At 35.7% G+C, this 24,591-nt stretch overlaps 1 protein-coding gene across 1 annotated transcript; it reads right to left on the bottom strand.

The window, feature by feature from the left end:
* Positions 1-1,241: 1,241 nt before the first annotated feature.
* On the bottom strand, positions 1,242-24,484 carry rsf1a (remodeling and spacing factor 1a). The gene is made up of 16 exons (XM_073850991.1): positions 23,456-24,484; positions 21,721-21,812; positions 21,541-21,633; positions 21,173-21,378; positions 20,074-20,195; positions 16,997-18,477; positions 16,694-16,912; positions 14,855-14,959; positions 14,691-14,770; positions 14,532-14,586; positions 13,061-13,164; positions 12,914-12,981; positions 11,091-11,277; positions 9,781-10,034; positions 9,421-9,606; positions 1,242-6,738 (listed from the first exon to the last, which is right to left on the bottom strand). The coding sequence occupies exons 1-16, from the start codon at positions 23,607-23,609 to the stop codon at positions 6,290-6,292; spliced, it is 3,855 nt and encodes a 1,284-aa protein (XP_073707092.1). The 5' UTR covers positions 23,610-24,484; the 3' UTR covers positions 1,242-6,289.
* Positions 24,485-24,591: the final 107 nt, after the last annotated feature.

Here is a 24,591-nt window from a genome sequence, read left to right on the forward strand (position 1 = left end):
AAACAAAATATTTGAGTATTTAATCATAAACGATTGTGATTGGTCCACCGCTAACCAACGCGGAGAAAAGTAACACGTACCACGTGATATCGCTCCGCGCTGTTGCTTGCGTTTTTCGTTAGCTACGATATGGATATTAATTAGAGCTTGAAAACAAGTACGTAAATGGGGATTAAAAGATTCATTGTTTTTACACATTTAACTGACTAATTACAGATTATATAAGCACCGCCCATTGTAAGACGCATGTTTAAAAAAATCCACTCCATGCCTGTTTATTTCTATCAGCGCGAGTCGCCGTTTTGTGACGCAAGAAAAGAGCGCGTTTCAAATCAAATCATAAACAAAAGCATAGCGCTTACTCAGGATTGGAGGAGATACAGCACAATTTTACTAATTCACCTGTTTTAACATGGTTTTAAACAACCACTGTGCATTACAAAATGTGTCATTAATGTTTTAAAATGTTAATAAATTGGTAAATCGGTAGCCTATCAACACACTTCGTGTCAAAAGTTTTTGAACAGTAAGTTTTTAATGTTTTTTTTTAATCTCTTCTGCTCTCTAAGCCTGCATTTATTTGATCTAAAATACAGCAGTAAAATTGTGAAATATTTTTTACTATTTAAAATAACTGCTTTCTATTTATATGTATTTTAAAATGTAATTTATTCCTGTGATCAAAGCTGGATTTTCAACATCATTACTCCAGTTTTTAGTGTCACAAGACATTTATAATAAAGATTTCTATTTCAGATAAATGCTGTTCTTCTGAACAAAGAAACCTGAAAAAAAAAATTACTCAGCTGTTTTGAACTTAATAAAAATAATAATACATATTTTTGAGCAGCAAATCAGAATATTAGAATGATTTCTGAAGGATCATGTGACTGAAGTAATGATGCTAACAATTCAGCTTTGAAATCACAGAAATAAATTATATTTTCAAATATACTCAAATAGAAAACAGCTATTTTAACTAGTAAAAATATTTAAAAATTGTACTTTTTTTTAACTTTTATAAAAACCATTAAAAATCTTACTGTTCAAAAACTTTTGACTGGTAGCGTACATGCAGTTTTTATAACCACATATTAATTAAGAGACTACGTTTGCATTTTTTAAATGTCTAAAATACACACTTTCTCTTATTTGTTCATATACATTTAAATCTAATTATTATTATTAAAACTTAAATCCATTACAGCTACTTAAAAAAGACAAATCAGGAGCTGAAAACATTAACAGCAACATTAAGTTTATTTCTGTTTTGTGAATAATTTCTCGAAACATGGAGACGTACATCTGGAAAGTAAGAGTGAAATAAAATGAGAAGGAAAACACGAATTCCAGTAGTACACAGCTCAAAAAACACGTTCTTTAACTGAAAGCAAAGACCATAATTATTCTAATGCCTGTGGGGTTTGTTTTGTGGAATGATTTCATAGTGTTCTAATTTAAACAACCTTCCAGCATAAACAACACCAGCCTGGAGTAAATACTAAAAAACAACTCTATGGATAGAGCGATCCAGGCTGTTGTCGAACAGAACGTTTCAACAATACGGTACCGAACGGCACCGTCAAAGGTGCTTAAACGACAAGTGCATTCGGTCGACACATTAAAATTCATTAAAGTGTCCTAAAATGTCAGCGACGGCTTTCAAAAGGTGCAGAAAATGTCCTAATCGAAAAAAATAAGTAAATAATAAACTTTTGTAATATAACATCCAATGTTATTTCAGGTAAAGAGATTATATTAGTCTTTTACAATTAAAATGATTTGCAGCTAAATGGCAGATCTTTAATATTAAGATCACTTTCAATGTGTTTCTTCTAGTATTTGCTGGTCTACTAACTAGTTCAAAGAAACAGTTCAATCAAAGATTAACATTTTCATTTAAATGAAAATGTACTCACCTTCAGGCCATCCAAGAAGTATTTTTACTTTACTCAAGTTTTTCTTTGGAAAACATTACTTCACTAAATTCCAAAGCATAAAGTCATACTTTTTGCTGCGCTACATTTACTCACTAAAAGTTGTTTGTTTTACCTTTAACAATTTAGTACTTCCTTGTACTCAAGTAAATCTTTGAATTACTTTTACTTGAGTAAACATAAGAAAGTAATACATTTCTAATGTAATTAAGTATTAAATGACATTTAATATGAAATGTGGTGCAGTAAAAAGTACAATATTATGCTTTGAAATGTTGTGAAGTAAAGTTTTCAAAAGAAAAACACTCACAGACACTTAAAAAGTACTTTTAAAATACTTAACTACTGTCCACCTCTGAATGTAGCATTGCAGAATGAGAGTCCAAACAGCTAATAAAAACATCACAATAATCTACAAGTAATCCAAACCACTCCAGTCCATCAGTTAACATCTTGTGAAACGAAAAGAGTATTAGTATATAAGAACAGATCCATTATTAATGTGTTTTGGTTTGTAAACGGCGCTTGATCTCAACACATTTTTGTCCGAGGTTAAAGGGTTAATGAAAAATTTGTCATTAATAACTTACCCCCATGTCTTTCCAAACCCATAAAAGCTTCGTTCGTCTTAGAAACAAAAATCAAGATATTTTTGATGCATTCTGACAGCTCTCTGAGCCTCCCATAGACAGTAATGTAATTTAACACGATCAACGTCCAGAAACGTAGCAAGGAGATTGGTAAAATACTCTTTGTGACATCAAGGATTCAACCGTAATTTTACGAAGCTGCCAAAATACTTTTTGTACGCAAAGAAAACAAAAATAACGGCTATAGGGGCCGTTCACATGTCGCGCCTAAAAACGCGTGGAAAACGCAAGGCGCGCCGCTTTCTTCCTTATCAACAAAGCGCTCCGGCGCTTGCGCTCCGGAAGCGTCTGCCGTTTCTAAGCAACCATCAGCTGCGCTCTAGCTCCAAGCCTATGCGTCTCCATGCATTGTTTCTTCTATTAGCGTAAAAATAATGGGGGCTTGACAAATCATAAAGTTTAGGAAATCCCTGGACCACAATGATGAGCTGCTCCTCAATGTTTCTGCTGAGGTTTCAATGTAACGGAAAAACGTGAGGAAGCTGATTGGTTAGTTCATGTCACATGACCTGCGGTGCGCTTTCTTCTTAAGAATGTTTCGTGAATCTGGCCCCTGAATCTGAAAAGTTTAGATGTTTTTAAATCGATGCGGCGCGGACGCGCCTGGAAAAAACGAGCGCGTCGCGACCGCGTCGCTTCCAATATGCGCGCGTCTCCATTTGAAATAACGAACTTGCGCGCGCAAAAGACGCTTCATGTGAACGGCCCCTTACGGTGCGTTCACACTGGGACGTAGCGAGCGGGGCGAAGCGAGCGTTTTCAATTCATTCATATGGAAGTTGCGCGTAAACGATCGCGTGGTGCATTTTGGGATTGGAAGCGGCGCGGAGAAAGCGTTAACTGTGCGTTCACACCGCCGGCGGCGAGAGCGTCAAAGTGGCCGGAAGTCATTCATTTTCAATGTGAGCCGGCGGCGAGAAGCGGCGAGAGCGGCGCGGCGCGTTTTGGGCGGTGTGGGCGTCGGGGAGAGTTGAAGTCAGGTCAACTTTATGGTAATGAACTATGACGCGGCTCGGCGGCAACCAATCGGAATGTAGAAGTTCACCGCTGAGAGGTTTCAAAAGAACGCAGTCCTGTAAACTTGGTTCCGGCCACATTAGTTCCCAAGGAAAATGGAGGAGAAGTTAATTATTGCTGTGGCGGGTTTCCCCATAATCTACGACGTGTCCCTGTTTTTAAGTTTGCACTTAACCATGAACACAAAACCCACACCATACAAATGGCTTTTAATTAGTTTATTTCGTTAGCAAACATGTAACTACAATTAAATTCAATTTCTTATTTTCATGTTTAAAATATTTAATATGGTTAACTAACTTACATCCAACTTGTGGTCAGTCTGCACAAGATCGACATGCTTGTTTGCTTTGCGGCCGCTTTAAATACAAGATCAAGCGTTCGATCGTCAGAGCGTCAAGAAATCTTTCTACAGCGTTGCTTGCAGGGCGGCCAGAGCGAATTTTGACGCTCTCGCCGCCGGCGGTGTGAACGAGCGTCAAAAGGTTGGGCATTCCTCAACTTTAAGCAAATCTCGAGCGCAAAACGCCGGGCGACAACCAATCGCTGTGAGAAGTAGGCAAGGGAAGATTGTGACGCGTGTTTTCGAAACTGGTGGATTACTGAGCTGAAATCACATATTATTGACAAAGTCACGCAAAAGTAAATGCACTTTGCATGCTTTCATTACATGCCAGTGTTAAGTTTGCGAACCGCCGTTAAAAGAAGACAATGGAACGTAAATAGGGTGTGAACATTGTTTTTCAGAGGCGTGCTTTGCCCTAAATTTGACACACCCCAAAGCAGTGGTGTTGTAGCGTTGCCAGCGGCACTGAGCGCAAATTTGACGCTGTAGTGTGAATGCACCGTTATTCAACAATTCGGCTCCGCGTCACGCATGCGCCATTTTAGAGCGTATCTATTAAGCGCAAACAGCGTACGCTGTTCTGTATCAGATGCGTCACGCAGATACGCTGTTTACGCTTTGATTTGAATGGAAAGCTGACAGAAAACAGCGTACGTTGTTTGCGTTCATTGGATACGCAAATTGGAGCTAGGGTGACGCGGAGGAGACGAATTGTTGAAAAAAGTCGTTCATTTAGTTTTCTTTGCGGACAAAAAGTATTCTCGTAGCTTCGTAAAATTTCGGTTGAACGGCTGATGTCACATGGATTACTTTACCGATCTCCTTGCTACGTTTCTGGACGTTGATCGTGCTAATTACATTGTTGTCAATGGGGCAGAGAGCTGTCAGCAGTGTTGAGGAAAGTTACTTTTAAAAGTAATGTATTACAATACTGAGTTACTCCCTAAAAAATAACTAATTATGTTACTTATTAACGTTTTATGGAAAGTAAAGCGTCACGTTACTTTTGCGTTACTTTTGAAATCTGGGCAGGGCTTGCTTGTTTGTTTTTAATATAAAAAGTTCTATTTTTGGCAAATGGAAAAGCCTTTTCACACCAAAAGCCTCAGGCTTAGAGAAAAGTAAAAAGTATTGGACTGGACTGGAGTGGTGTGGATTACTTGAGTATTATTGTGATGTTTTTATCAGCTGTTTGGACTCTCATTCTGACAGTACCTATTTAATTAAAGGCGTAGTTCACTTTCAGAGCAAAAATTTAAAGATAATGTACTCACCCCCTTGTCATCCAAGATGTTCATGTCTTTCTTCCTTCAGTCATAAGGCAATGTTTTTTGAGGAAAACATTTCAGGATTTCTATGGTGCCCCGAGTTTGAACTTCCAAAATGCAGTTTAAATGCAGCTTCAAAGGGCTCTAAATGATCCCAAGCTGAGGAAGAAGGCTCGGTTATTTTCTAAAAACATTTACAATTTATACACTTTTTAATCTCTACACAGAGAACACACAGAGTCGAGCATTTGAGGTTAAAAAGTTAAAAAATTGTATTTTTTTTTTAAATAACCAAATTTTTGTTAATAAGATCTTCTTTCCTTCTTTGTTTAGAGACATTTGAAGCTGCACTTTAGAAGTTCAAACTCAGGGCACCATAGAAGTCCACTATTATAGAGAGAAATCCTGAAACGTTTTCCGCAAAAAACATAATTTCCTTACGACTGAAGAAAGAAAGACATGAACATCTTGGATGACAAGGGGGTGAGTACATTATCTGTACGTTTTTGTCCTGAAAGTGAACTACTCCTTTAAGACAATGGTGTAATGCTAAACTTCTCCAAAACCGATCAGATAAAGAATAAAAAATGTCAGCAATTTTCATTTTTGGTTGAACTATTCCTTTAACTGAACGAATGCATTTAGGCAAGGTTTGGCATCACACGTCAATCCCACATCTCCTTCATGTACAACAAAGAAGAAAACATTAATACAGAGAATGTAAAACTCTAAAACACCAGTCTGAAATGCACGTAACAGGTAAGCTTCGAAATGCGCATCGTCCAGTGTCTCTAGAGGACAAGCGAAGCCGCTTTATACAAACGAAATCGTACTGGCCGTCAATGACAAAAGTGCTTTACTCTGAGGAATGGTGAACGTAGTATTAAGAAGACCCTGTTCTAAAACCGGTAGGGCGATGCATGCGTCTGGATGAACTAGAGTGCATTCAAAGATCTGAATGGACACTATTCTTCTGGAAGCTTCGTTTTTGGTCCACTACACCCAGGAGACTACGGTGGCTGATGAGGGACATTCCCATTGAGAAGGCGATGAGAAAATAAACAGAGCTGATCATGACAACTGTTCACTGTCGAAAACAAAGTTAACAAGGTCCGTGACTCCAGTGAACTCTTCCTCGTCCTCATCGTCGTCGTCGTCATCCTGAGCTGCGGCCCTCAGCGGGACCACGCCGTTGTGCCTCAAGGGCCCTCGGGAGCCCGCAGTGTGCTTCCACCGGACGTTTCTTCCTCGTGTGTTCTCCTCTTCCTCCTCTTCTTCATCTGTTTCTATGCGGTTCGACCTCTTGCGGAGGGGCCGGTCATCTTCCTCAGAGTCCTCTGTTTCTCCCCCTTCCTCTTCCTCGTCTTCCTCCTCCCCGTCTTCGCTGGAGCTTCTCGGATGTCTCGGTTTTGCTCGTTTGTGCCTGTGTCTGGAGTCTTCCCTTGATGAATCGCGCTTGCGTCTTTTTTCGGATCGCCGAAGCGCTTCCTTTGGCTCAAGGTCTTTAGAAAGTGTGGACTCTGGAAATACAGGATGAGAAGAAAACAGTTTGCATTGAGCTAATATTTATATGTAGTGTGATGTGACAAAATGGTGTGAATCACGTGAAAAATCACAAATGGAGGGTCTTTAGGGATGCATTGTTTTAGTTTAATCTTGTCTAGTTGTGCAAAAAAATTGGGCATAAATAAACCATGCTGAGCACTTTGGGTTTGACCAAAAATATTGTACAAAATAGATTTTTAAAAGAAAAAAAAATACAAAAAGCAATTTTTAGGGTACATTCTACAATATATGTATATATGGAAAACCTATTAGCAATTAAAAAGTTCTGTCTTCCATGCATTGAATTTTAAATATCTCATATTCAAATATATAATATTAAAAAAATATTCATAATAATTTTAAGTTAAAGACTGTATCATTTAAAATAATATGCAATATTTTTTTATGTATTTTATGTACATATACACATGGAAAACCTAGTAAAAGTCATATTTTTTCTGAAAATATAATTATTAGCAATTAAAAAGGTATTTAAGGTATATTAAAGTTAAAAACTGTATCATTTAAAAATAATATGCACTTTTTTATTCTAATATTTGTGTTGTTTTTTTGTATAGATTCAGATCGAAAACCTAGTAAAAGTAAGTAATATTTCTGAAAATACATTTAATAGCCATTAAAAAGGTATGCCTTCCATGCATTGAATTTTAAATAACTCATATTTAAAAAAAATAGATTTATGTATTTTTATAGAAAATATAAAAAAATGACATGAATATTTTTAAGTTAAACACTGTATAATTTTAAAACAATATGCAATATTTATTTCTAATATTTGTGTTATTTTACAAATATATTCAGATGGAAAACTTAGTAAAAGTAATATTTCTGAAAATACATTAATTAGCTATTAAAAATGTATGCCTTCCATGCATTAAATTTTAAATAACTCATATTTAAAAAAAAAAATAGATTTATGTATTTTTATAGAAAATATAAAAAATGACATGAATATTTTTAAGTTAAACACTGTATAATTTTAAAACAATATGCAATATTTATTTCTAATATTTGTGTTATTTTACGAATATATTCAGATGGAAAACTAAGTCATATTTCTGAAAATACCAATATTGTATGTATGTATTTTTATAGAAAATATAAAAAATGACGTGAATATTTTTAAGTTAAACACTGTATAATTTTAAAATAATATGCAATGTTTATTTCTAATATTTGTGTGATTTTACGAATATATTAAGATGGAAAACTAAGTCATATTTCTGAAAATACCATTATTCACAACACCTTCCATGCATTGAATTTTAAATCTCATATTTACAAATAAATATATTTGATGTATTTTAATATAAAACTAAAAAACTAAAAATAATAATAATAAATATTTAAAGTTAAACACTTTAACATTTAATATATATATATATTCAGAAAACCTAGTAAAAGTAATAAGTAAACTTCTAAAATTATCATTATCAGCAATTAAAAAGGTCTGCCTTCCATGCATTCAATTTGAAATAACTAATATTTAAAAATAAATAGATTATATACATTTTAAAATAAAAACAAATCAAAAATATTTCAAAAGTTAAACACTGTATCATTTAGAAATAATCTGAAATATTTATTTCCAATATCTGTGTTATTTTATGTATTCAAATAAATGCATGAAGCCCACGCACAACACAAAATGAACATAAGTGAGTTGTTTTTTGTGTTTATATTAGACTATTCTCTGTTGCATCTACTAATGATTTGGGTGTGTGAGACACTATATTTTCTATTATTTTATGTATAAAAAAAGGTTCATAATTTCAAGATGAATGTTGTCAAGTATCATGAAATGCTCTTACACAAAACACAAGAATAAATATTATTAAAACAAAATATTGCACATTCTTATTGCCTTTGGTCTGTGTTTTTTATTATAAGTTATATTTTTGGGCTTTTACGCCTTTATTTAGATAGGAAAGTAGGAGGCAGGGAGACAGGAAATTATAGGAGGGGAGTTTGACTGGAAAATGTCATTGAAGTGCAACCGCACCATATTGGCTGTGACCCTGTGCCACAAAACCAGTTATAAGCTGAATAAAAAAGCTTTACATTGATGTATGGCTGGTTAGGATAGGACAATATTTGGCTGAGATACAACTATTTGAAAATCTGGAATCTGAGGGTGCAAAAAATCTAAATATTGATCAAATCTCCTTTAAAGTTGTCCAAATGCAGTTCTTAGCAATGCATATTACTAATCAAAAATTAAGTTCTGATAAATTTATGGTAGGAAATTTACAAAATATCCTCACGGAACATGATCTTTAATAAACATACTCATTATTTTTGTCATTTTGACCCATACAATGTATTTTTGCCACTGCTACAAATATACTTGTGCTACTTAAGACTGATTTTATGATCCATATGGTCATATTAGAATAAACAAACATATGAATATGAAAACAGTACACTGTAGAAAACACAATTTGTTGAGAAAACTAATTTGTTACCCTGCTACCTTAAAATTTTAAGTTGAATCAATTCAAATATTTAAGTTAACATTTTAAGTTGACAAAACTTTTTTGAGTTGACTGAACTTAAAATTATAAGGCAGCCAGGTAACAAATTATTTAAGTTGATTCAACAAATTGGTTTTTACAGTGTAGCGTGGCTGCCCTTACCTTCACTGTTGGAGCTGGACAGCCGTCGACGGTGAGGAAGAGAGGAGTGTTTCTGATTGGACGCCTTCCGTGACCCTTCAGACTCTGACGTCTCGTAGTAGTTGACCTGAGAGTTCTGACTCCGTCGCGGACGCCTTCTATTGACGTCCACGTCGCTGTCGCTGAACTCATTAGAGCCTTCTGTTTCTGCCAGATTAACACAAAAGTAAAAACCATAAGACTTCGATGTGACACTAATTACCTCCAAATACAGAAGGAACAAATGTATGCTGCCTTACTAAAGTAAAGAGACCAGCTCACTAGCTTTGAGTCTATATGTTATAGTTTTTAAATAGAATGGATATGAAAACTCAAACAGACCCATTTCCTCTTCTTCCTCCTCCTCTTCCTCAGAGTCTAACATGTCCTCTTCCTCTGAGGAGCCTCTTCGCCGGGCGGGAGGTTTGCGTCTGCTCTTTCTGGTTCTCAGGGTTTGAGCGCTTCTTCCTGTTCTCTTGGATGCCGGTGGATTCTCGGCATCACTTTCACCGCTGCACCATTCACTCCCGTCATAAGATCCCGCATCCCCTTCAGACGCACCGTCTCCTGAAACCACAAAATCCTCCTCCTCCATGCTAGAAATTAAAACAAATTACAAGTTATTTACAAGAATGCATTAAATTCATCCAAGACATTGACATAACAAAGGATTTCTATTTTAAATCCTATTAATCGTGAACAAAAATATAGAACAGTTTATAACAGTTTAGTACAACTATTTTCAACATTGATTATAATCAGAAATGTTTCGTGAGCAGCAAATCAGCATATTAGAATTATTTCTGAAGGATCATGTGAAAAATAAATTACATTTTAGAACATTTTTAAATAGATAGTTATCACTCAGTTCTACTGTGTAAACAGTTATTTTTAAGTTTCAAAAACATTGTAGCACTGTGTGATCTTAGAAATGCAGCCTGGGTGACTATAAATAAATTAATAATTATTTTTTTTTTTTTTAACTTTACTTTCACTTTGCGTTTGTTCAGATTTACAAAGAAACATGCTAATCGGTGGTTCAAAAGACCAAAACCTATGTTTATTGGTTGAACAGATGACAGTTTGAACCAATCTGGGCACAGGGGTGGGACTAAGCATCAACAATCGTTCCTGTTTGGCTCAGAGGACCGAAATGCATTGGTTTCATTTGACAAATCAGTGCTGAGGAAATGTGATGACATAGTCACACCTACTACGGAGTCTCTGAATATCCAAATGAGACATGATGCATCTCACTGAAAAGAATAGACTCTGTGCATTACAAGACTTTAGCTTTTACAAGACTAAAGCATTCAAATTGGATTAGCGGTTCAAAAGTTATTAAACATTTAAGAACAATAGTTATTTTTAGCTGTGGACGGCTGTCTCTGTCTTTGAGGGTTAACTTACTTTAACTTAATTTTGCATTACAGTAATAATTAACAGTAAGAATTTTGGGGAAAACTGTGCTTAATTATCATGCAAATAGAGTACTACCCATATTACCCATAGTATTTGAAAGGCATAATTGTTTATTTCAGATCTAGGTCTGTTATATTTTAAAGAACTGGAATAAAATCCAACTGATCTGAGCCCTAAACACTCAAATCTGAACCTCTGTATTGTAAATATCCTCATGTGTTCACACACACCTGTCACTGAGCTGAAACTCATCCTCGCTCTCCTCCTCGTCCACCGTACTGTCACTGTCCAGGTCATTGAGTCGCCGGCGTTTTCTCTTCCGTGGGGCTGGAGCTTTCACAGGCCGTCGACTCTCTCGGCTCACCACGCTCCTCTGCTGACTCAAGACGGGCGCCGCAGGTTTAGCTTGACCAGCGTCTGCAGGACACACCACCAGTCAATTCAAAATGCAGCCACACTCATATTACAACCTACTAAACTACAGTGGTGTGAAAAAGTGTTTTTTTGCATGTTTTTTTTTGCATGTTTGTCACACTTTAATTTTTCAGATCATCAAACAAATTTAAATATTAACCAAAGATAACACAAGTAAACACAACATGCAGTTTTTGAATAAAGTTTTTATTATGAAGAGAAAACAAAATCCAGACCCACAAGGCCCTGTGTGAAAAAGCATTTGCCCCCTAAACTTAATAACTGGTTGGGCCACCCTTAGCAGCAACAACTGCAATCAAGCGTTTGTGATAACTTGCAATGAGTCTGTTACAGCACTGTGCAGGAATTTTGGCCCACTCATCTCGGCAGAATTGTTGTAATTCAGCCACATTGGAGGGTTTTCCAGCATGAACCGCCTTTTTAAGGTCATGCCACAGCATCTCAATAGGATTCAGGTCAGGACTTTGACTACGTTACTCCAAAGACTTCATTTTGTTTTTCTTCAGCCATTCAGAGGTGGATTTGCTGGTGTGTTTTGGATCATTGTCCTGCTGCAGAACCCAAGTTCTCTTCAGCTTGAGGTCACCAACAGATGGCAAGACATTGTCCTTCAGGATTTTTTGGTAGAGAGCAGAATTCATGGTTCCATTTATCACAGCAAGTCTTCCAGGTCCAGAAGCAGCAAAACAGCCCCAGACCATCACACTACCACCACCAGATTTTACTGTTGGAATGATGTTTGTTTTCTGAAATGCTGTGTTAATTTTACGCCAGATGTAATGGGACACACACTTTCCAAAAAGTTCAACTTTTTCCCAAAAGTCTTGGGGATCATCAAGATGTGTTCTGGCAAAACTGAGACGAGCCTTTATGTTCTTTTTGCTCAGCAGCGGTTTTCGTCTTGGAACTCTGGCATGCAGGCCATTTTTGCCCACTCTCTTTCTCATGATGGAGTCATGAACACTGACCTTAACTGAGGCAAGAGAGGCCTGCAGTTCTTTAGATGTTGTTGTGGGGTCTTTTGTGACCTCTTGGATGAGTCGTCGCTGTGCTCTTGGGGTAATTTTGGTCGGCCGGCCACTCCTGGGAAAGTTCACCACTGTTCTATATTTTGGCCATTTGTGGATAATGGCTCTCGCTGTGGTTCGCTAGAGTCCCAAAGCTTTAGAAATGGCTTTATAACCTTTTCCAGACTGATAGATCTCAATTACTTTCTTTCTCATTTGTTCCTGAATTTCTTTGGATCTTAACATGATGTGTAGCTTTTGAGGATCTTTTGGTCTACTTCACTTTGTCAGGCGGTTCCTATTTAAGTGATTTCTTGATTGCGAACAGGTGTGGCAGTAATCAGGCCTGGGTGTGGCTAGAGAAACTGAACTTAGGTGTGATAAACCACAGTTATGTTTTAACAGGGCCATGTGGGTTTGGATTTTGTTTTCCCTTCATAAAAAAAACCCTTCATTTAAAAACTGCATGTTTACTTGTGTTATCTTTGATTAATATTTAAATTTGTTTGATGATCTGAAACATTAAAGTGTGACAAACATGCAAAAAAAATGTAAAAATCAGGAAGGGGGCCAACACTTTTTCACACCACTGTATGTGTCACATGACCGACCTCCTCCTTCTGAATCTTGAAGATCTTCCTCTATTGCTTCATCAATGGCCTCATCAAAATCATCAAACCTGGTGGTTAGTAATAAGAGAAATAAAAAGTTAGACTTATATATACTATTAGTTTATTTCAACATGAAATATTGATTACCTATAACTAATGGATTTCCTCGTCCTAGTCGACCGCCTCCCAAGATTTTTAGTTTTCTTGGCATCTTTTTTCTTCTCTGTCAAGCTTTCCTCTCCATCGCCATCCTGACACGATCAAGAGGAGTACATTTAAAACCAAATACAGCTGATTAAGACATTTGAAATCTCATCTAATTAAGCTGATTTCTAATCCATTTAAACTCAAACTAACTGCTAATCATGCTAACAACATGCTAGAAACTTGCTAATCATGCTAACAACATGCTAGTAACTCAATCATGCTAACAACATGATAACCATAGATATATATACATAGATGCCTCATTAGCGACTGTTTCTATGGACCGTTATACGTAAGCCGTCCGCCATTTCACTGCGGTCTACTTGACGTCATTCACTCTATGTAATTGACTGTAATCACTGAATATTCGAAATGCCACAGTCCTGCACAGCCGTTGGTCTGCAAATCTTCTATATGGTGAATGACGTCAAGTGGACCGTTCCAATATGGCGGACGCATCTACGTGCTTGGAGCGGTCCAATGCGGTATCTATGTATATATATCTATGATGATAACAACATGCTACTAACTCAATCATGCTAACAACATGCTAGTAACTCAATCATGCTAACAACATGCTAGTAATTCAATCATGCTAACAACATGTTAATAACATGCTACTCATGCTAGAAGCATGCTAGTACCATGCTAATCATTCTAGAAACATAATAGTAACAAGCTAATCATGCTAGAAACATGCTAGCAACTTGTTATTCATGCTAAAAACATGTTAGAAAAATACTAGCAACTCGCTAATCATGCTAGCAACTTGCTAATCATGCTAGAAACATGCTAATCATACTAGCAACGTGGTAATCATGCTAGAAACATTCTAGAAAATTGCTAATAATGCTAGACTCATGCTAACAACTTGCTAATCATACTAGAAACGTGTTAACAACATACTAGTAACTCATTATTCATGCTAACAACATGCTAGTAACATGCTCCTCATGCTTGACACATGCTAACAACTTGCTAATAATTCTAGAAACATGCCAACTACATGCTAATCATGCTAGAAACATACTAGCAACTTGCTAATCATGTTAGAATCATGCTAGTAACTAGCTAGTAATCTATCTATCTATCAAACATTAAGCTTTTTAAACTAATTTAAACTTCAAACTATTTCAGACTGAAAACCATCAAACTTAAAACTTTTAAAACTTGAAAATCTTTTTACACTTTTTTTTTACTTTCTGGTCCAGCTTTCTCAAGTCAACTTCAAAGTTTGTCTTGACAGACCTTTTTTTATCTAGTTAACTTATATTATATAATTAATTTATGTTTAATTAATTTAGATCTAGCACAGCATACGATGACATAATTTATTATAGTATACTACGGTATAGAGTAAGGTACTATACAGTGTGGTACAGAAACTAAAATATAATGGCTGCATACTCACTGGGGTGGGTATAATGTTCTCCACGCTGATGCCCACATACACTAACCGCTCACGTCTGAAAGAGAAAACAAGAACCAAAACTTACAAATCACATAAGGCTAGACATCATTGATAATGATTGACAGTAGGAGAGCGTTAATGAAGTGTGTGGATCTACACCTTCGTTCAGCTCTCTCTTTCTTCTTCAAAGCTGTGTCCAGATTCTGAAGCTGCTCTTCCAGCCTCTCACAGAGAAGCTTCTGTAAATGACAAGAGCACATACTTCATTAACACTGCTCACATACACACACACAAGCCATTGATATAGAGATTGAAGCCCTTACATGCTGGCAGGGAGGGCAGAACCATTCTCCATCAGGAATGATCATTAGAGGAGGCCTCAGACAGGCCGTGTGATAGCCATTGTCACACATGTCACAAAGAAGGATCTGGGACAAAAACACAAGAGAGAAAACAGATGAAATTATTAGTTGCATGTCTTTTTATAGTATTATCTATGCCAGCTGATAGACAATATTGAGACTTATCTCATAGCTTGAATCATTTCAGAAGCATTTCAGAACCTCAATTACAATTCATATTCTTTTATACTGTTTTTAATGAATATTGTTAGCTGAATAAACCTTCAACCATAACAATGCTCTATTATGACTTATTCATTAATTTATTAATTCATTCCATTTTTAAACAGTCTTTTTATAGTATAATATTATATAATATAATTTAGATATAGCATAGCATACAACATAATGTACTATAGTATAAAATAATATACCATGTTACTATATAATATAATACATTTCGATATATCATAGCATACTACAACATGATTTACTATAGAATAAAATAATATACCGCATGATATAATATTTAATATAATATATATAATATAATTTAGATATAGCATACTACAACATAATGCACTATAGCATAAAATAATATAATGTAATAAATTTAGATATAACATAGCATACTACAACAATTTACTCTAGAATAAAAGAATATACCGCGTTTTATATAATATAATACATTTAGATATAGCATAGCATACTACAACATAATGTACTATAGTATAGAATAATATACCACATGGTATAATATAATATATAATATAATAAATTAGATATAGCATAGCATACTACAGCATAATTTACTATAGATTACAATATAGCACATGATATAATATGATATAATATAATTAATTTAGATATACCATAGCATACTACAACATTATGTACTATAGAATAATATACCACATCATATAATATAATACAATATAATTTCATATAATATAATACAATATAATTTCATATAATATAATATATAATAAATTAGATATAGCAAATTTACTATAGATTAAAATAATATACCACATGGTATAATATAATATAATATCATATAATATAATATATAATAAATTAGATATAGCAAAGCATACTACAGGATAATTTACAATAAATTATAATAATATACCACATCACATAATATAATTAATTTAGATATACCATAACATACTACAACATAATGTACTATAGAATAATATACCACATCATATAATATATATAATATAATTAGATATAGAATAGCATACAACATAATTTACTACAGTATAAAATAACATACTACATGGCATAATATAATATAATAAGTTAGATGTAGCACAGCATGCAACAACATAATTTACTATAGTATAGAATAATATATAATATAAATATAATATAATATATCTTTAATTAATTTAAATATAGCTACATACTATGGAATAATTTACAATATAGCACAGCACATTTGCAGGAAAGTACATTGTGAGACATATTTAAAATAATATAATATAATAAATTATAATAAACTTTCATTTGAATATGAATGACATTTTTACAATTTTTATTAACTTTTAATTTATTTTAGTTTTAGTAATTTCAGTACTGCAAACTTATTTTAATTAGTTGCCAAAACAACAATAATTATTATTAGAGCTAACAAAAAATAGTTGTAATAGTTTTAGTTGTAGTAAACAATAACAACACTGTGTGAAAACATCCCACTGAAGGAAAGCAGCCAATCTCTCTTAATTTGAACTAGTAAGTAACCAGCGAGCAACATACTAGCAATTGCATGGAAACATGCCAAAAAGCACTCTGAATTGATGAACGATAACTCACGAGTTCTGGGTGGTTGGCGAGCCCACAGTGTTTACAAGCATCTTCAGGTAGAATCTCGTTAGATTGGTCCGATTCGCTCTCGTGGTCTCCTTTCTCTGATTTGTTGTCTTCATCATTTCCGTCATCGGCCACTTCCTCTTCCCGCTCTTGAGCTGCTTTGGATTTGCAATTCTTCGTACGAATTTTCGACCAACGTTTTCGCCTATGTCTTCGTTTGGCCTAAAACAGTCAAAAGAATTTGTGCAAACAAAAACAATATGTAAAATTGGTATAACTGGTATTTGATATTAAAATTCACGCTACCTTAAAAGTCTTGGGCTGTACTTCCGTCTCCACTTTTTTGTGCATCTCTCTCTTGGGATGAGCTTTCGCCTCTTCGTCCTCAACTTGTTCCTCTTCATCTTGAGCTGCCGAGGAGGTCGTGTGTTTGCCGTCTTGTTTCTTATCCCCACAATCTGCCACTTTAGGGCTGGGCTTGGAGATTCTGGCGGACCTCCGCAGGGATCTCCGATTGCTGGTTTCTGATTCCTCAACATCCTTGTGCTGGAGTTCAGGCGTCCGTCTGTGAAGCGGGATCTTAATCTTAAGGCGAATCCCTTCCTTCTGAAGCTCAGACGATACCTCTTCGTCATCATCGCGTCCGGTTTTCTCAGCATCCTTTTTCAGCTCCGAAACCTCACCAATGCTAGATGCACTTTGCCTGTCTTCTTTCGCTTGCAGCTTGGATTTGGACTTTTGCGAACGTCTCTTTCGTGGGCTTTTCAGACTTTTGTCTTTGCTGACGTCCTCAAGCACAACCTCAGTTTTTTCTTCAGTTGGCAAACCAACCGTTTTGTTCTCATTGTCAGCTTTTTCCTCAACTGAAGTGGTCTCTTCAACCGTTGGTGACTCCTCAACGAGGTTTGACGCTTTCGCAGACACATCTGTGCTCTTATTGCAAACATCTTTTGACAAATCCTCAGGGACGCTACAAGGAAGAGGACCGTTGTCTGCTTGAACCATGGATTTCCCAACAAGGACAGACTGTCGTACACTATCTGTGGCTTCAGCTTCAGTCTTCAAGACATTTTCATTCCCATGATGTCCATTTGAAGAATTATCGTTTTCACTCCAAGGCCTCTTTCGCTCAATGGGACCTTTAATAACTCCAACACCTACGTATTGTTCTCGCACTGCCGTTTGATCAACCTTCGGCTCTTGTGCGACAGCGATGACGACCGTTGGTCCTTTCTCTCCATCATTTGGATATTCTCTACCGATTTGCTGTTCTTTCAATGGCAAGACGGCAGGGTTGCGAACGATTATGCCTCCTGTGCTGATGCTGCCGTTGCTGTTAAGGTTGTTGTTGTTGTGATTGACGTTGCTGAAGTGATTGCTCACATCAAATCCTCCACTGCTTTTCAGCTCCCTCTTCTTCAGTGGTATTTTAGCCTGTTGGTCGCTTTTTATAGCCCTAGCCAGCTCTTTCTTGTCTTCGTGCATTTCTGATTTCACCACCAGATCGTGTTTGATGGAAGCAGGGGGCATGACGACGGAAATGGCGTTCCATGGTTTGGGACAATCTTTTGGCTCTTTAATGAGAGCTTTGATCGTACTAACCCTGTTGTCGATGACCACTCTGGGTTGAAGATTTTGAGCTACTTTTTCTTCTTTCTCTGGTTTAATGGAAGCCGTTGGTTCTTTTTTAACGTCTTTAGGTTTTAACTTACTTTCATTGGAATCGAAGGTGCTGTTGGTAAAGTCTCCTTGTCCGGATACATGGTTCTTCAAGTCTTCAACCTCACCTTGAAAATGAAATACAGAAAAGGTTTAGTTCAAGGCTCTAGCAAAATTATAAGTGGGAGTATGGCTGTAACTAGAGATTGGAAAAAAAGTGGTTGACAACTGGGTCAAAACTTCCCAGACTCAAATTTTTGATTTTGCTAATATTTTTTCTGAAGAAAGAAAAACATGTATAGTGATGAAAGCCAAAATTTTAAATGTCATGGATGAATATTTACTGAGTGATCCACTGTTTTGTAGTGGGAGGTCAAAGTGGCAATTTTCACCTGAGATTCAGAGTCAAGTTACAGGGGGGTTAAAATGACTTCAGAAAGATGGAAGCATCATTATCTTATTTTTACACAAAGATTAGTAGTCCTATTAGTAAAATCTGTTCACTTTAGCAATCTTTCTTGCATTATGTGCCAATGGTGACCATGCAAAAAATGGGGAAACAGCACTTTAAGTTTTTCTCCATGTTTGCAAGACTGTAACTCAAGAAGCATTAAAGATATCTTGATACTGGGTCTTAACAAACGTTTCTTTTGGTATCTTTATTTTTGAGGCCCTGTGTGATTCAGTTCCACAGATATTGGAATTTCAACATGTCTCCAGGGATAAATTGTTAAAATGTACACATTTCCATTGGTCAAAAACCAAATGTGGGTCAGTTTGCAAAAATGTGATACTTTTATTTTAAAGAGGAATGTCTGAAGAACAACTAATGTTGAAACTAGAGATACCTCGTTTCCTTTCCTTCTGTCAACTGCATTGAACATACCTGTCTGAGTGCCATAAATATTCTTTTTCCAAAGTTTGCTTGCCTATAACTCAAGAAGTATTAAAGATATCACAATGTGATTTTAGATTCTAGTTGTTAATAAACTTTACTACATCATTCAGTCCCAGAGATATGAGGATCTCAATGTGGTTCAATGTCCAGATTGTTTAATATTACACATTTCCAGTGGTCAGAAACCAAATGTTGGTCACTTTGTGTACAGCTGATTTTTTTGGAATCATCATTTTTAAGTTTCAACATTATTTGTTCTTCAGACATTCCTCTTTAAAATAAAAGAAGTATCGTATTTTGGCAAACTGTGTACATTTTAACAATTTGCTCCTGGAGCCATATTAAAATTGCAATATCTCTGGAACTGAATCACATAGGGCATTAAAATAAAGATGCCAAAAGGAAAGTTTGTTAAGACCCAATATCTAAAAGAGCTTTAAGATATCTTTAATACTTCTTGAGTTACAGGCATGCAAACTTTGGAGACAAACTTATAAAGTGCTGTTTCCCATTTGAATGGTCACCATTGGCACATAATGCAATAAAGATTGCTAAAGTCAACTAATTTTACTAATAGGACTACCAATCTCTGTGTAAAAATAACATTATGATGCTGCTATCTTTCTGAAGTCATTTTTACCCCAATGTAACTTGACTTTGAATGTCAAATTTTGACCCCTTCTACAAAATTGTGGATTACTCAGTAAATATTCATAAGAAATATTAGTAAAATCAAAACTTTGAGCCAGGGACCTCTGGTTGAGTTGACACTAGACTGGATACTGTAAGAGACACGTTCCTCTCAATGTTTATGCACTAGTTTTACCTTTAACACCTTCCACCTCCATACTTGGGCTGGTGGGACAGTCTTGCTTCTCTTGGTCAGTTGTGCCTGGGTCGATCTTGGCTTTAAGCTGTTCTAGTGTGTCTGCAAGATCATTCCTGTTCCTGTTTAAATAAAAATGTATTTCATATTCTTCAATAAACTTCTAAAATGAGGTTTAAATCTTAAAGGATTACTTCACATTCAGAATTAAAATGTCCTGATAATTTATATAAAGATGTTGATGTCTTTCTTTCGTCAGTTGCAAAGAAATACATTTTTTTGGAGGAAAACATTCCAGGATTTTTCTCCATATAGTGGACTTCAATGGTGCTCAACAGACTGAAGAGTAAAAATGCAGTTTAAATGCTGCTCCAATCGATCCCAGCTGAGAAATAAGGGTCTTATCAAGCGGAACGATCAGTCATTTACTTACAAAAATGAATATTTATACACTTTTTGACCACAAATGCACATCTTGAGCTCTGCGATGCACATGCACAGTTAGGGTATGTTGAAAAACTCCCATTTTATTTTCTCCTCTAACTTCAAAATCATCCTACATCGCTGTTTTACCTTTTTTGTAAAGGGTGTTTGATCTTCTTTGCACTTCTTTGCGTTTCTGCAATGATATAGGATGATTTTACAGTTGTGGGAGAAAATGAGATGGGAATTTTTCGACATACCCTAACTGTATTGAACTGGTAAGTGCGCATTCGTATCACAGAGCTATACAAAACAATCATTTGAGGTTAAAAAGTGTACTTTTTTTTTAAAATTACCAATCATTTCGCTAGATAAGACCTATATTCCTCGGCTGGGGTCGTGTAGAGCCCTTTGAAGCTGCATTGAAACTGCACTTTTAACCTTCAATCCGTTGAGCACCATTCAAGTCCACTATATGGAGAAAAATCCTGGGATGTTTTCCTCAAAAAACTGAATTTCTCTGCGACTGAAGAAAGAAAGACATGCACATCTCGGATGACATGGGGGTGAGTAAATTATCAGGAAATTTTCATTTTAGAAGTGAAGTAATCCTTTGAACATCTAGCAAAAATGTATAGCTTCAAAATGTGTTTTTTTGATGCCACAGTTTGCTCACCTCGCAATGCACTTCCACGAGGACCCATCCAAATCATCCTGTTCTTCAGAATAAACGCGTATATTCTGATCTTGATCTGAATGGAACCAGTAGAGAAGGCCTTCCTTGTCTCTACCGATGGGCTGTAGACGCATCTTGTCCGGATCTTCCTCATTGATTAATGTCTTAAACTTGAGATTGTCGTCAAACTGGCACTCGCACAAGTACTGTTAGAGAAATAAAGAATTAGGGTGAACATTATTCGATTTTGGAGGTGAAATATGATCCGGACACATTCTGGACAGGTTTCATTAGAAGCAATACGACTTTCTAAAAGTCAAACCTCAATGGTTTCTTTAGAGAAAATATATTTTCTAGAATATACTGACCTTTAAAATGCCAGTCTTGCACTCTACTGTCATTTCTAGGTAGCTTTTTCTCTCCATTTCCCATGCCCAGGTGCTGTTAAATTCCTGGCACGCCTGCATCAATATGATTTTAACAAACAGATGCATTTGCATGGACATTTTCATATTTTATAACATATTATTTAAACTGAAAGCACTTACCTTTACAAGATACTTCTCCCATCGTTCTGGTGTGACCGACTTACCGATCTTCCTCAGCAGTTTAACATGGAGCTCAATCAACGGCCGAGGAACTAAATTGTACAAAAAGCAGAACTTCTATTATTTTATTAAACAATTACATTCAGACATTTTTATATAACCAAACACTTTTATAAGGACCACCACTGTAGTTATTTTATTATTTACACTACCACTCAAAAGTTTTTGAACAATGTTTTTTAAAGAATTCTCTTCTTTTCACCAAGCTTGCATTTATTTGATCCAAAAACAGCCAACGCAGTAATATTGTAACTATTTTTACTATTTAAAACAACTGTTTTATAATTGAATATATTTTAAAATGTAATTTATTCCTGTGATGGAAAAGCTAAATCGCCAGCATCATTACTGCAGTCTTCAGTGTCACATGATCCTTTAGAAATGATTCTAATATACTGATTTGCTGTTCAAGAAACATTTTTTATTATCAATATTAAAAACAGCTGAGTTTCAGGATTCTTTGATGAACAGAAAGATCCAAAAAACAGCATTTATCGAAAATAAAAAGCTTTGTAAGATTATACACTATACCATATATCAAAAGCTTGAAGTCAGTATAATGTTTTTCTTTTTTGGGAGGGAAAGAAATGATTTGATTTTTGATTTTTAACAAGAAAGCTTTAAATTAATCAAAAGTGATGATAAAGAGCTTTGTAATGTAAAAATACAACAGAAAAATAATAATTTGAGCAGCAAATCAGAATATTACAATGATTTCTGAAGAATCATGTGACTGGAGTAATGATGCTAAAAATTCAGCTTTGAAACAAAGGAATAAATTACACTTTAAAATAAATTCAAATAGAAAGCAGCTATTTTAAATAGTAAAAATATTTCACAATTTTACTGTTTTTACTGTGCTTTAGAAACAGAAGAGACTATTGCAAAAAACAAAAAATCTTACTGTTCACAAACTTTTGACTAGTAGTGCATGTATATAATTCATAATTCTTATCCATTACGTTTACACTCATTTAAATAAGTGCATTAAAAACACACCCCTCTTATTACTACACAGCATTATCAAATTCATCCAATCCGCTCTCAGCAATGTCACAGCCTGAAGACCAATAACTCAGCAGTGACGTTTACATACGCAATTCTGCTAAATGACAACATTAGTGGTGTGTCTCTTACACAACACCTACGTTTACACAATTAATACAGTATTCAAAAGGGGGCGGGGCGTAAACAATCGCGCGTAAACAAATCAGTGCAGCGGTTCTATTATAGCAATTGTGAAATTGTAGCATAGGAAGTTTGACAGCGGCCTGCGCATGCGCGGTGTGCGACTACAGTCCCATCGGTGTTTATAATCTGAATGTAAATCTATCAGGCCAATTTATCGTACGACACTTTAAGTGTCTCTCCATTTAATCGTGGATAACATTGTGCTAACACCCTTAGCAGTGCGTACAGTCAATCATATGCTAAGCTTAATCTTCAATTGTGATTTTTTCCCACTGGTTAAGGCTTGGAAAAATCACACATGACTGCTTTTCAAAAACACTTCGCCACTTCACGGTCTGTTTGAAAAACACCAGAGACACGATTCCCATCCAAACAAAGACTACGAGCCCCTAACGAGCCAAACTTTATGTGATCAAACCCTGGATGGGTGAAGATGAGGAGCCTGCCCAAATAAACAGAAACCCAGCCTCTCCCCACAGCTCACCCGCGGATGTCTCTTGTAAGTATCGCTCCAGCTGGGGGAACGTCAGCTCGGGCAGATCCAGAACAGGGCCGTAGCGCTCCAGAAACGAGCAGACCACCGCGAAACCGGGACTGACATCTGGAGGAAGAGCCGCTGTGGTGCCCAGAGCAGCCATCTTTCCTGGAGATGACGAGCTGTGCTTTGCTTAGACCCAAAACTGCCCACAATACACCGCGACACCCACCCAGAGCATCATCCAGAGGGGCATCTAACGCGTGGAGCGCCACAATGCCACCACCACCACCACCATCATCATCATCATCATCATCACAACAATAAAGTGATGAGGAAGATTAGAAAGTGCTGCTTTAACATGCCACAGTTTGTTTCCGCCGACTCTTTTGTAATTGAAACAGCGTCGTGTTTGTGTTTAGCTGCGATCAGGATGAATAATTAAATAAATAAATGCATTATATTTTAATGTACATAAAAAACAAAAACAAAGGTACATTGTTATGTTATATTATATTATATTATATTATATTATATTATATTATATTATATAAATGCAGCTTTAACATGCCAAAGCGTCGTGCTTGTGTTTATTCGTGATCGGGATGAATAATTAAATAAATAAATGCATTTTATTTAAATGTAAATTTAAAAAAGAGAGGGAAAAAATATTTACTTTAATAACAATATAATATAATAAAGATGTTTTTTTTAAATGTTACGTTTTCAGACTTTTCTCTATTAAAAACACTGCTTATATATTTAAACGTACATTTAAAAAAAACTGAATTTACTTTGATAACTATATATGTCACACTTTTTAATAATACTAAAAATAACGAAAATTATATTTATTCATTTTACCCATGTAACAATATTCTTTTTTTTTAAGCAATATATAATCACGAAAACCAATAACAGTAATTCTGATATGACGTTTATATACGCATTATATATCCAAATATATATATATTTAATATTCCTCAAGTCTGTGCAGGTCATTTGAGAGGATCGGTACCTTAAGGGTTGCCAGGTTTTTACAACAAATCCCGCCTAATTGCTATTAAACTAGTCCAAAACTAGCCCAATGGCCTTTTGAGGGGGGGTCCCCCAGTAAAAGTCGCGTTTCTGGGTCGTTTCAACCC

This window comes from Garra rufa, chromosome 11, assembly GCF_049309525.1.
Source record: "Garra rufa chromosome 11, GarRuf1.0, whole genome shotgun sequence".
In the NCBI taxonomy this organism is placed as follows: domain Eukaryota; kingdom Metazoa; phylum Chordata; class Actinopteri; order Cypriniformes; family Cyprinidae; genus Garra; species Garra rufa.

Bases quoted from the DNA above. Each gene is read 5' to 3' on its own strand.
- rsf1a (XM_073850991.1), bottom strand. From the start codon at position 23,609: ATGGCTGCTCTGGGCACCACAGCGGCTCTTCCTCCAGATGTCAGTCCC. The intron at 14,771-14,854 runs GTAAGGGCTTCA...TGTCATTTACAG, and splicing joins TCTGCCCTCCCTGCCAGCAT to AAGCTTCTCTGTGAGAGGCT. The intron at 10,035-11,090 runs GTGTGTGTGAAC...TTTAATTTCTAG, and splicing joins GAGTTTCAGCTCAGTGACAG to CATGGAGGAGGAGGATTTTG.